This window comes from Hyperoodon ampullatus, assembly GCF_949752795.1.
Source record: "Hyperoodon ampullatus genome assembly, chromosome: 2".
Taxonomy (NCBI): Eukaryota; Metazoa; Chordata; class Mammalia; order Artiodactyla; family Ziphiidae; genus Hyperoodon; species Hyperoodon ampullatus.
The window spans coordinates 119,693,997-119,706,941 of record NC_136915.1 but is presented as its reverse complement, the minus strand read 5'-3'; the positions used below and the strand labels follow the sequence as shown (position 1 = coordinate 119,706,941).

The 12,945-nt window shown below is 48.3% G+C and overlaps 1 protein-coding gene across 3 annotated transcripts in view; it reads left to right on the top strand.

The window, feature by feature from the left end:
* OLFML2B (olfactomedin like 2B) overlaps positions 1 to 12,945 on the top strand; it is a gene marked incomplete at both ends in the record, with an annotated part of 40,719 nt that overhangs the window by 7,990 nt on the left and 19,784 nt on the right. For all 3 annotated transcript variants that reach the window (XM_079697275.1, XM_079697274.1, XM_079697273.1), the window contains one exon: positions 10,154 to 10,330. In XM_079697275.1, the coding sequence (XP_079553401.1) occupies positions 10,154 to 10,330 (177 nt within the window). The remainder of the gene's footprint in view (positions 1 to 10,153; positions 10,331 to 12,945) is intronic.

The window sequence follows — 12,945 nt, the reverse complement described above, 5'->3', positions numbered from 1 at the left end:
TTCCAGCCTTGTCTAGCAGCTGAGCCCTCCCTGCTGGCAAAGGGTAGGAGTGTGGATGAATTTGGTGCATTGCCACTACCCAGCAGGATGTATCTTCTGTGCAGTCATACAGTCACTGGGTTTTTGCCCAAACCAACCTTAATTATATCGATGAGAGTTACCTCTTTTTCAAAACTGTGGAATGATTAGTAGCAAAAACTGGACCTTTATAATCATCATCATCATCATCCCTTATATTTGTATAGCATTTGTGGTTTTAAAGCATCCCATATACATTTCGCTTATTAGTTCCTGTGAGCTGGACAGGATATGAGACCGAAGGAAATTAGATGACTTTCCTTCAGTCACAGTGCTAGCGAAGTATAGGCTGGAGCTCAGGCCTTCTGGTTCCTGGTTCCTCAGCGCTCTTTCTAATCAACCTCATAAGTTTCTTCAAATCATTGCTGGCTTCCCTGGGAGCATCAGTTTTTCCTAACCAGAACTTACAGCAATAGCTCTTCCAAGGGAATTTCTAGGCAGAACCATGGCCATATCTCATAAATCCTGTTAAACAGGATTAAAGTTAAGTTAGAGAAGGTCCCATCCAGTGAAAGTTTCCCCAAACAGGCAGCCCAAGATGACAGGGTGCTTTGGTGTGACAATAGATACAGATGGGTCTGGGCCCTGGGCCCACAGACCAGAGCAATGTCTCTCAGCTTCAAGTCCAGTCACTCGTCTCCTGGCTCTTGCTGGCTGACTCTGTCTGCAGTGTGCATGCAGTGAAAAGGCAGAATGTTGGGTAAATGGAAAAAACACTCCTTCTCCAGCCTGGCTCTGCAGAAGGAATGGGAGTGAAACTCTGATCCTGGTCTTTGAATATTCTTGAATCCCAAAGAGAGCTCTTTGGAGGTCAGACCAGACAAAAGGGTCAAATTGGAGGGACATTTTGCCCAGAGTAAGATCAGTACTTGGCAGAAGAAGTAGGCACGCACATGTGTATACATTCACCTCAGCTATGTAGGAGGATGTAAGAATGGAAACTCCATTTGTAGATGAAAGAGGAAGAAAGGAGAGAGAAATGGAATCTGAACTGTTGAGAATCTTACCTCTTGGTAAAATCAGCTCCGGAAGCTCTTGTTGGTGGAGTGATTTTGGTTGAGCTTCTGTTTTAAATCATGAAAAATAACACATGTATAGAAAAGTGCATAAACAATGAATGTACAGCTTAGCAAATTATCATAAAGCAAATACCCATGTAACCAGCACTGAGTTCAAGAAACACCCCAGAAACACCCCAAAAGCCCCCCACATGCCTTCTCCCATTCACAGCCCCCCCCCCCGAAGGGAACCTCTATCCTGACTTTATGTTAATCATCTTCTTGCTTTTCTTTGCAGTTTCATCACCTAAGGATGCATCCCTAAATACAACAGTTCTGTCTGTTTTTGAACTTTAAATATGTAGAATCCTACAGAAGTGCGTGTTTATGTGTGTGCATGTTGGGCTTCTTCCACTCAACTTAATGTTTTTAATACTCACCTATGTCATTTTTTGGCTTGTAGTTCATTGATTTTTATTCCTGTGTAGTATTCTAGTGTGAGATTATACCACAGTTTATTGATCTGTTCCACTGATGGCGGATATGGGGGTTATTTTTAGTTCTGTAATTCATAGTAACCCCAGGGGCATCCCTCTATATGCACATCCCATACATGCATACATTTCTGTATGATATGTAAGTAGGAATGGAACTACTGGGCTATTAGTTATGCTTATCGACAACTTTAGGGGATACAGCTGGCCTTGCACGTCCACATGTTTCTCATCTGTGGATTCAACCAATTTGAATTCACATGGAATTCAACATTTATAATTACTTGGATGTGACCGTGTACACATGTGCCTTTGTATATGTGTGGGTGTATATCCCAGGCTCTTAAAATAGATGCATGCCTACAGTTTGATTCAACCACAGAAATTTTGGGGGGATTGAAAATATCCCTCCCAAGTTCCAGAAAGCACCAAAAAGCACAACTTGAATTTGCTATATGCCAGCAACTATTTACATAACATTTACATTGTATTAGGTATCATAGGTAATCTAGAGATGATTTAAAGTATACAGGAGGATGTCTGCAGGTTTTATGCAAATCCTACACCATTCTATATAGAGGACTTGAGTGGATTCTGGTATCTGTGGAGAGTCCTGGAACTAATCGCCTGCAGAGACCAAGGGGCGACTGTATTGCCAGGCTGTTCTCCCACGTGGTAGTACGAGTTCATGTTGCCTCCAGCAGGGTGTGAACGCTCCGCACACATTCTTACCGAAACTTGGTATTGGCAGACTTTCTAATTTTTATCAATTTGGAGCATGTATCTTAGTGGGACCCTTTCACTGTGTGCCACAAACGTAACCCCCCAAACCTCTTTCCTGTTCCCCTAGTGGAGTCCTGAAACTGCATGGGCATTCCTGTAGAACATGTCCAAGTAGAAGTAACATCCAAGGTAGTCAGTGGTCCAAGAACCTTCTATGTGGTAGATCCAGGCTGACACTCTTCTGAAAGTGGCTGGGAAGGGAAAAGGGATGCAGGAAGGACCGGTATGTATTGGAGCTGGGGTGGGTGTAGGCACAGAATATAGGTGCCAGGAGAGATAGGAACTAGAAGTCTAGAAGGAAAATCTGTAGCTTCCAAAGGCAAAGGCCGACCCTATTCATTACATGTAGACCTGTCATTGGCACAGATTCAGCTCAGAAGACTTTTGCTCTGAGCGCTGAGTGCACCCAGAGACACAAAGACTTGTAGGCTGCCCAGGCCTAAAAATGGATTCTGATGACATCAGGACAAGAGGCAGAGGTACAGGCCTAGTACTGTGTACTGCTTCCAGGAGTAGATTTATTATCCAAGTAAAGAAAAAGACAGAGGGACAGGTCGTTAAAATAATTTATTCTAGCATCAAGGCTTTAGTTGAATTAAGTCATGCCCATAAAAATTGCAACTCTTTGTGAAGAAATGCCCTACCTCCACTTAGCTACAGTACAACTGGCAACGTTTATAATTACTTGGATGTGACTGTATACACATGTGCCTTTGTATACATGTGGGTGCATATCCCAGGCTCTTAAAATAGATGCATGCCTACAAGCTTCCCAAAGTGTGATTTCTGTTGCCCAAGTGTGTGTGTGACTCCTTTTCTCTCACATCTACCCGCTGGAGTTTGCAAACCCCATCCATGAGTACAGATGGCATTGTGGAACCTTGTGTGTCATCTGAAGCTTTTTCTTCTGATAATGCTGTGTCCAAGTGGGATTTAAAGTCTACAATGGATTTGCCAGACCCAGAACTGGCCCTCTCCCCAGAATGTGCTGGCACAAGCATTACTGAGGGCTTCTCCCCCAGACGTAAGGATTTGGTGGCCTTTGTGTTTCTGGTCTGGAAGGCAAGATCAAAGGATCATTCCTGACTCTGGGGGATATATGTTTTTACCAGCTAATAGGAAAATGTAATTTTTGTCTGTGCAGGCCTGGCCATGAGTTAGGGGAACTGTCTCTTTCCAAGCCTCTCCTCTCTGCCCTCCCTCCACTCACATCAAGACACCCCAAGTGCTCACTCTCTCTCCTGATCAAATCTGCACTCACAGAAGGGTTTGCTGTAAATCATTTCACTCTTCTCCTTACTCAAGTGCAGCCTTGGAGAGGAGTGTCACTCACCCTGTCTGACCATAGTGTCCTCATCTGTGAAAAGGGAAAGGGTTGGAGATAATATTTCTAAGATACATTTCAGCTCTAATGTTATTTAATTCAGTTTACATCTTAGTATGGGTTCAGGTCAATATATAACCTCTCCTGGGTTTTATATATACTTCAAATCTAATCTGTCACTGTGGCATGAAAGGTTTTCTTCTTGGCTAAAGGGAATTAAGGTGTGAGCCTCAGCCCTCCATCCGCTGGCCTAGGAATAGCTTGCAGCTGCCAGGATGTGAGAGAGCGTGTGGCTATATTTCTGGGGTTCATCATCAGAGGCCTGGGACTTCTTGCTCTTTACTTGTTTGACTATTTTCCAGGCTCTGGACTTCTTGAGGACAACCCGGGTCTAAGTTATCTTTGTTTGCCAAAGTTTAGCCCAACGTGGATGTGGACTAGATGCTCAACAGCTGTTTGGTTGGGGGAGTGATTGAGCATGTCAGCTGGCCGCCCCCTGCAGCCAGGCCAGCCTGCCCTGTGGTCAGGGATTGTGCTGCGTCCTGCCTGTCCTGTCAGCTGGAGCACCAGCTGTTTCTAGCTGCTCTCCCCATCCAGCTGTCTTATAGGGGCTGGAGACAGCTGTTGCCTAGGGTGTCTGTCCCAGGCCACCTGGTCCTAGTCATGTCTTGGAGTGTTCTGAGGGGGGAAGGGCAGGGTGAGCTATGGGAAGTCCGAGCCCTCCCACCAGGTCCGGTGACTCCCACACTATCTCACTTCACCCCCACAAGGAACCGTGCTCCCTCTGTCCTCAGGCTTGCCATCTGCCTCTGAGCCTTGTGCATATCCAGCCATCTACTAGTGGGGGCACATGCCTGCTGCATGACTTGGGGCCATGGTTTGGCTCAGCTGCAATCTTGCTTAGTCCCCTTCTACAGGAGTCTCTTTACAACACACCAGCTTTGGGTCCTCGCCTTCTTCCCCGTCCCAGCCACACCAAACCTTAGCTCCCCTCCCCGTTTCCACCTGTGTATCTGCTACTGAGATCCCATGCGTCCGTCCCACTCCACCTTCGGCGACGCGTCAAGCCCTGTTTTGTGTGCTGTGCCACATACAGCTCTTCATTCGTTCTCCAAACCAAGCCTGGTGAGGTAGGTATCATTATTCCTTCCTCCTCTAACTGATGGGGCCTGGAGAGGTCCCATCACTTGCCTTATGTAGTTACATAAAACCAGGTAGTGACTGTGGTGTGGGTTTCATACCTGGTCTCCAGAGCCAGCGCTTTGCCCACCACCCTCGTCCCTGGTTCTGGTTGGGAAAACAAGACCACAGAGAGCTGGTAGAGCTTTGCACTCTGGTTGTCTTTCCCTCGGGTCCCAACAGTTTTGGCTTAAGCTGCCCCATGGTCTCACCCAGGCATGCACACACTTGTCCAATAGCTGGACAAGGTCAGGACACAGTCTGTGCCCATGGAACAGCCTTTCTGCACATGCCCATTGCACCAGTCTGCACATCTGCTTGTGTTGTCCCTCCATATGGCTCGTTAAAGCTGTCCTCTGACCAACTGTGCTGCCCAGTGCTGACTGCCAGCTGTACCCTCAATTCTACCTACATCCAGTTCCCCTTTTCCCAGGGACTTGCCGAGTTTGCACACTTCCTCCCCTCTGGCACCTGTGCATCTGACTGTGGTCAGCACAGGATCCCTGTGCCCAACTGGCAATGCGGGCTTGCTCTCAGTAGGTACCCTCCAATGCCTTACTACATGCCCCCAGCACATGGCACTTGTTCTGTGAATACCTCTCAGTTCCTTGGCTCTGTCTAGCCCAAGGACCATGACACAGTTCGCAGATCTTTAATTGCCCTGGCTGGCTGTGTCCTGCCTTCTGTGCCAGCCCTCTATCTACCTGCTCTTCTTCCCTCCTGCTTTCCCTCCTCACAGCGCCAGGATCCTTGGCAGGGACCACGTGGTGTGCTCACCCCTGGCAGACAGGCACCCTTCCCACTTCCTCCGCCACGTTGCCAGTGCCAGGCACAAGCCAAGTTGCACACACCATAAATGTCACAGTTGCAGCTGTCCCAGAGGGGAAGAGCCAGAGGCATGAGGTCATGGAGTTCACCCTTCTCCCAGGGCAGGATCGAGAGTGTCTTGTGTGGCACCATCCCCGGTGCCTCCTGAGGTGTACCCCACAAAAGACCCTTCGTGTGAGGAAGGCAGAGCCCCAGGGAGGAGTGGGGAGCCCTGCAAGGCCAGCACGCCTGGGGAAGAGGTGGCTGAGTGGGAGGGGTGGCTGGCTGCTGCTCTGCCTCACTGGGGGACATCAGCTGGCTTGGCCCAGCAGGCCGATGGGGTGATGCCACCACCAGCCTGGTGTTTATTCAGGTGGCTGGCGGGCTTTGCTGTTCCCATGAGGGGAATAACGAATATTGCTCCTCCGGGGTCTCAGGGCCAGGCCTGTCTCAAACCCTCCTCTGTGGAAACTCAGAATAATAGCTCCTCACTAAAACCAGAAAGGGTATTAGCATTTCTAAATCAATGAGAGGGGAGCCTTCCAGGGGCCTAGAAAACCCAAAATCTGGAGGGCAGGGGCTAAATCTGTGGGGTTGCCCCTTTGCCTCACAGCGAGTGCAAGGACCAATGCTGACTCTTTTGAGGTGTTCAGGAATTGGGTGGGATCTTGTTTTAGGCTACTTAGGCCAAACCATTGGGTCCACCCAGAGAGGGGTCCTAGGGCCATGGCTGGGCAGCAGTTGTGGACACGCCTCAGTCTCCACCTTAGACAAGTGTCGTCGATCTTGCCGAGGAGCTAGAATCTGCATCTGTCACGTCACTCTGACTTGCTTTCCTTCATTGCACTTTTCACTAGTTGATGTTTCCTTGTTTATTTCGTATTGATTGTTTACTTCCCCTCATGGAGGGTGGAGGGTGGTCTTCATCAGAACAGGATCCTCGCTGGCCTGGCTTACCCTCAGTGCCCAGGGCTGAACTTACGAGTGCATTAATGAAGAAGTACTATATCGAACCCCTGAACCTTCTGGGGCTTCATTACCTGTCACAGGATGTGAGAGTTACAGGAGAAGATGCACAGGTGCAGCTCTTAGCAGGTGCTTATAGATGTACAGAAATGCTGGAATCCCACTCAGGCACCAGGAACTTTTCCTGTCGGCCCCAGAAAGAACCTGGTTCCTGTAAAACAGTCTTTCTCACACATTTGGGCCCCCTTTTCATTAGCTTTACCCCAAGCTTCCTACATTTAAGACAGAGCTTCTCAAGCTTTAATGTGTATGCAGATTGCCTGGGCATCTTGTTAAAATGCAGATTCTGATTCAGCGGGTCTGGTAGGACCTTCTGCGTTTTTTTGTTTTTTTTTTTTGCGGTACGCGGGCCTCTCACTGCTGTGGCCTCTCCCGTTGCGGAGCACAGGCTCCGGACGCGCAGGCTCAGCGGCCATGGCTCACGGGCCCAGCCGCTCCGCGGCATGTGGGATCTTCCCGGACCGGGGCATGAACCCGTGTCCCCTGCATCGGCAGGCGGACTCTCAACCACTGCGCCACCAGGGAAGCCCGGAGCTTCTGCATTTTAACAAGCTCCTGAGTGATGGAGTGATGCCTATGCTGCTGGTCTCTTTGAGTAGCAAGGATTTATGGGAATCCGACATTTTTGTATTTCTCTGTATATGCATATCCTATTGTATATCCTGAAACCAAACTGACAGTGTTCACTGGCCCCTGTGAGGTGGTCAGTGCTGCTTGAGAGCTGGCTGAGTGCCAGGAACCTCTCCTGGGGTTCTTAGTGATCCAGAAAGTGAACTGAAGAAGCAAGGGCCAAGAGGCTGGGTGCTGGATTCAGTCCTGCCACTTTTAAAAATGATCATGGGAAAAATCACATCCGTACTCTGGGCCTCAGTTTCCTCATCTGTGAAATGAAGGGTTAGGCTTGAGTTCTGGGGTCCATTCCAGCTGTAACATTCTATGAAAAATAACAACCACTTAGTACGTCCCATGCACTTCCACATATAGTTTAACTCATTTAATCCTCATAACAACCCAATAGCAAGTGCTAGTATTAACCCCATTTTACACATGGGCAAAACGAAGCACAGGGAGCTTAAGTAATTTGCCCAAGATAACAGATCTAGCAGTAGCACCATTGAGATGTAAACCAGACAGCTTCCTCCAGAATCCACGCTCTTAACCACTGTACTTGACTGACCCTGATAACATTTACCAGGAATGACTGCACCCCCAGTAAAACCACTTATTCTGGGTATTCTTGAAACAAGACCTCTTCTCAAGAGCTTTAGCTCTCATAGTTAATCCTGTGCAGTTTAGAGAGGTTGGCTTGGCCTTAGCCCCACAGACACATTGAGCCTTTCCAGTGCTCAAAATCTGGCGTGCACTGAAGTGCTGTAAGAATAGCATGGCCAGTGGTCTAGAGCCTGGTTAGTTATAACAATCACGTCATGGGCTCCTTTGGGCAGCCCACATAGGGCCACTGGAGCCACAGTGTCTGGGTGTCACCATCTGCCTACACACCCCCTAACTCGGAGCCACCGTGGCTTCCCTCTGGGACATGAGTAGCATCTTACCAGGCTGCAGACCATACCCGGCAATGTCTGAGCTTTTGCACTTCTCATGTCTGTCAAAGAAAGATGAAAAGTAAATGCATCTTCTATTCTTCCATGTTTGCTTCCTCTATCGCCCTCATAAACAGGGCTCAAAGGAGAATATCACATTTAAAAATTCAGATGCTCGTGGAAACCTTAGAATGGGGGCCAACGCTGGACAATGTTAGATCTCAGTGCAGTAAACTTCTCTAAGAATAACTAGAGGAGAAAGGATACCTCTAAGCCTGTTGACAGCTGTCCAAGATTCAAATCCCAGTCAGCTTCATCTTCTCCAGGATGCTGCCTCTCATGCCTCTAGTCCACTCCATCCCTTTGAACCCATGTTTGGCACTTACAGAACCTGACATGGTTGGTCATCTTCTTTCTGCAGTGTGGACCCTGTCTCCCACATTATAGTTGTCCTCCCACCGCACCCGCCTCTGTCCCAGGACAAGAACCCCAGGGGAGTTAGAGGCTTCCTTTCTGCCATACTGTACCCTAGACACACAGGAGGTACTCACCAGTGTTGGTTGACTGAAATGTAGCTTTAGTCCTTTCTGGTGTGAACTACATCTGGAACATGCCTAATTCGCCAAGCCATTTAGGGAAACTTTTTATGTGTGAATAGGAAAGTTTAAAGCCAGCCTATCAATTTCCTATATAGATGATGCTTTTAAAGTGCTGGGGAGCCATAAAAAGAGAGTGAAATATTGCCATTAGCAGCAACATGGATGGACCTAGAGAATATCATACTAAGTGAAGTAAGTCAGACAGAGAAAGATAAATATGATATCATATCACTTATATGTATAATCTAAAAAATAATACAAAGGAATCTATATATAAAACAGAAACAGACTCACAGACATATTAAACAAACTTATGTTTACCCAAGGGGCAAGGGAGGGGGATAAATTAGGAATACGGGATTAACAGATGCAGACTACTATACATGAGGTAGATAAGCAATAAGGATTTATTTATTGTATAGCACAGGGTACTATATTCAATATCTTGTAATAACCTATAATGGAAAATAATCTGAAAAATGTATACGTGTGTGTGTGTGTGTGTGTGTGTGTATATAACTGAATCACTTTGCTGTAGACCTGAAACTAACACAATATTGTAAATCAACTATATCTCAATTGAAAAAAAGACTTTTAAAAAGTGCTGGGGAGGGCTTCCCTGGTGGCGCAGTGGTTGAGAGTCCGCCTGCCGATGCAGGGGACGCGTGTTCGTGCCCCGGTCCGGGAAGATCCCACATGCCGCAGACTGGCTGGGCCCGTGAGCCATGGCCGCTGAGCCTGCGCGTCTGGAGCCTGTGCTCCGCAATGGGAGAGGCCACAACAGTGAGAGGCCCGCGTACAGCAAAAGAAATAATAATAAAAAGTGCTGGGGAATAGTTTGTGCTCATTAGAAGAGCATACTATGTAGATTTCTTTGGCCACCTCTTTTAAAATTGCTCAGAAAATCTTTCATTAACTGAGACACTGGTTCACGTGTGTAGAGATGCAAGTAAATGGAATTTTTCTGTAATGTTACTCGTCACTGGATAAGAGCGTACTGTGCACAAAGGGTGGATAAATGACAGGTGTCCCAGTAGCCCAGGGACACGGCAGTGTTATTGTTAGGAAAGCCGTGGTGGTACTGGGAAGCATTTCCAGCAGAGGACGTACCGGAGCCAAGCTGCCCTGGAAATGCCGCCTGGGACCGAGCTCCGGTCCTCAGCACAGGGCCGGACACACTCGAGGGCCCCAGTTGTTTCTGGCTGATTTCTCAGCCTGTCTCTTGAGTCTCTGTGCTCTAAGCAGAAGCTGGCTGCCAGCTCCCTCCTGTTTGCCTTCAAAGCACTTTAAAGCACTCTCTTTTTAAAATTTTCTCTCTTCTTAGGAAGTTTCTAAAAACCTCACCAAGGAAAATGAACAAATCGAAGAGGACGTGGAAGAAATTCGAACTGAGATGAACAAGCGAGGCGAAGAGAACAGCCCCACTAACATCCTAGACAGCATGCCGGACATCCGCTCGGCCCTGCAGAGGGACACGGCTGCAGCCTACACCCACCCCGAGGTACAACCCAGCCTCCAGGGCCTCTGACCACAGACCCCCAGAAAGCATACTCCCAGCACCTCCCATGTGCATAGAGCTTACAGGCTTCAGTCCTTCCATGGGCATGGTCTCGTTTCATCTACACAACAGTTCTGTAGGTCTGATGCGGCAGGGGTTGACCCTATTGGACTTAATTAACGTTGAAGCCCAGAGAAGTTCAGTGAGTACTGAAGCCAGGACTCAAATCTGGGTCTTCTGAGTTTCAGGCCCCATTCTTTCTATTATACTCCATCCTGCCTCTTCGAGTACTACGTCTTTCATCATCATACCATGTGGTCTTCACCACAGCTCTGGAAGGCAGGCTGGGGCAGAGATCAATATCCTCACTTGGCAGATGAGAAAACAGATCCAGGAATGCTCACAGTCTCCCTTGCTCAGCTGGGAAGTGGTGACAGGGGTCTCACATCTCTATCTCTTCCCCCTCAGTATTGTCTGGAACACAAAGTCACCTGTGCAATGAAATGAAACACTATCTAATGTGATTTGAGTGATGCCAAAGGACCTATTTGCTTAAAAATACCTCCTCATTTGATACCTGTTTCTTTTGGCTCTAGTTACTAAGTTATGTGTGTGTGCTAATACTCAATAGTTACGTGTGTTATTTTATTTAATGTATTGGGCTGTCTTGTAAATCAATACCTGAAAAACAGGACCTAACCCCAAAAAAGTGGAAGAGGAAACGGGTAAATTCTGGCATCAGGACTTGAAGAGTGTGGATGCTATTAGCAAGGCAGGTCTGAATGAAGTATCGTAAGAGGGGTCCCTGGCAACCATGGGATAGCAGCAGTTAAGAGGGGTCTTGCTCACTTTTACTGGGCCAAGGAGGGTTGGTGGTGGACGGCAGAGTGTGGATTCCAGGTGAACCACTGAGGGATCCCCTCAGCCTGGGGCAGGCGGGCAGGGTGTGGGTGAAGCAGAGCCTGGGACAGGGACTGTCAGAGCCCCTGAGCTGTTGTATGTGCTGTGACATAGAAAAGGGCTGGGAAACATTGCTACCAAGGATCCTGTTGCCTGGGTCATTAAGAATTGGGGTAAGAAAGGAAGTAAGACTGACTAGGCATGTGGGCTTGGAACTCTTGAGCAAAGAAATTCCCCAAAGTGGCGCCAAGCAGACAGCAGCTGTGGGTTTGGGGAACCTTGGGCTCATGTGTTCCGAAGGCAGGAGAGCAGGCAGATTACGACTTTGGAGGCAAGAAGCCCTGAAGAGAGTATGGTGCCTGCACCCTGCCCCATCTGTAACTCAAAACCAATTCCAACCCAGAAAATAAGTACAAGGAAGGCCAATTTTCTGGCTTAGCCCATGATGACTACTTTGATGGGTTTTTTTGGGAAATATCATATTCCTTCAAAAATTATTTTTATTCTCATTTTTGGGTGTCCCCGACATGCCAGCTACTGAGTGTGTGTTTAGTCTGCTTGGTGGGTCATCCCTGAGCAGATCTGAGTTTGTAAACCAAAGAGCCAGAAGACATTTGGGCTGGAAGGGAACTTGGAGGCACCCTTGCATCACACCTGGGGCCCTGCGGCTCCCATCGCAGCCCATATGGCATCCTCTGCTGGCCCAGCAGCCCAGCAGAGTTAGGCGCTCCCTGTCCTCTCTGGCTTCCAATTTCCCAGTCGGCTGAGCTTGAGAATTCCATCTGTTGTCTTGATGACACATTATGTGGTATGTTCAGGAACCCAGCTCAGATTTTCCTGAAGGCAAATCAACCACACCAAACTCTTTTTCTCCTTGCTCAGCAAAACTTTCTCCCTCCTGAAATCTCCATTCACACATTGTGGAAGTTAGCACAATCCACCCAAGCCAAGGGTGTGTGGGCAGAGCCAGGGCCAGGGTGGGACTGGAAAGGGGGAAGTGGTGAAGGAGGCAAGGCTAGGATCTTCCTCTCCCTTTGCATCCGTCTGTCTCTTTAGTGAACCCCGTGCTGAAAAAGGAGGTGAGTGGGGCATCTGGGTTTGGCTGTTATTTTCAGGGTTCTTACATCTGATGTCAGGGTTTCTTGGAATGGTGAATGGCACTTTGTTGGAGGCCTCTTTCCAGGAAGGTCCTTGCCTGGAAGGGGCTCTGGGGGGTGGGTTGGGAGTGGAGAGGGCAGGGTGGGATTGAGAAAATTGGGACACCAGCAGTTGAAATCACACAACAGTTTAACAGAGAAAATCAAAGCTTGCAGGGACCACTGCCTCCCAGTGCAGCCAGCGGATCCAAGGAAATTATATGTCTGGCAGAGGCTGTCCATGGTCTTGCTCCATCTTCTTGGCTGGGAGAAGAAACTGCAGTTCCCGCTCGTTCCTAAGAGCTTGGATTAAAGACAGTTCCTGGGGTTTGCCACGAAGAAATGACAACTTGCTTTTGCAATGCAGAGGGAAACCAGAGTCTGGCAATTAGATGGCCCGCGGCGTCTGAGTCAAGGGCTGGGGCCTCTTGTCAGCCTCCCAGGCAGCTCTTTCCTATGGGAAATGAGGGATCCCCAAGTCTGCTGGGCACTAGCCAGACCATGGCCCTCAGGACTTGGGGATGTAGACAAGTTTTTGGATGGCAAATGAGTTAGTCCTGTGGTCACAGCTGAGGACAATGT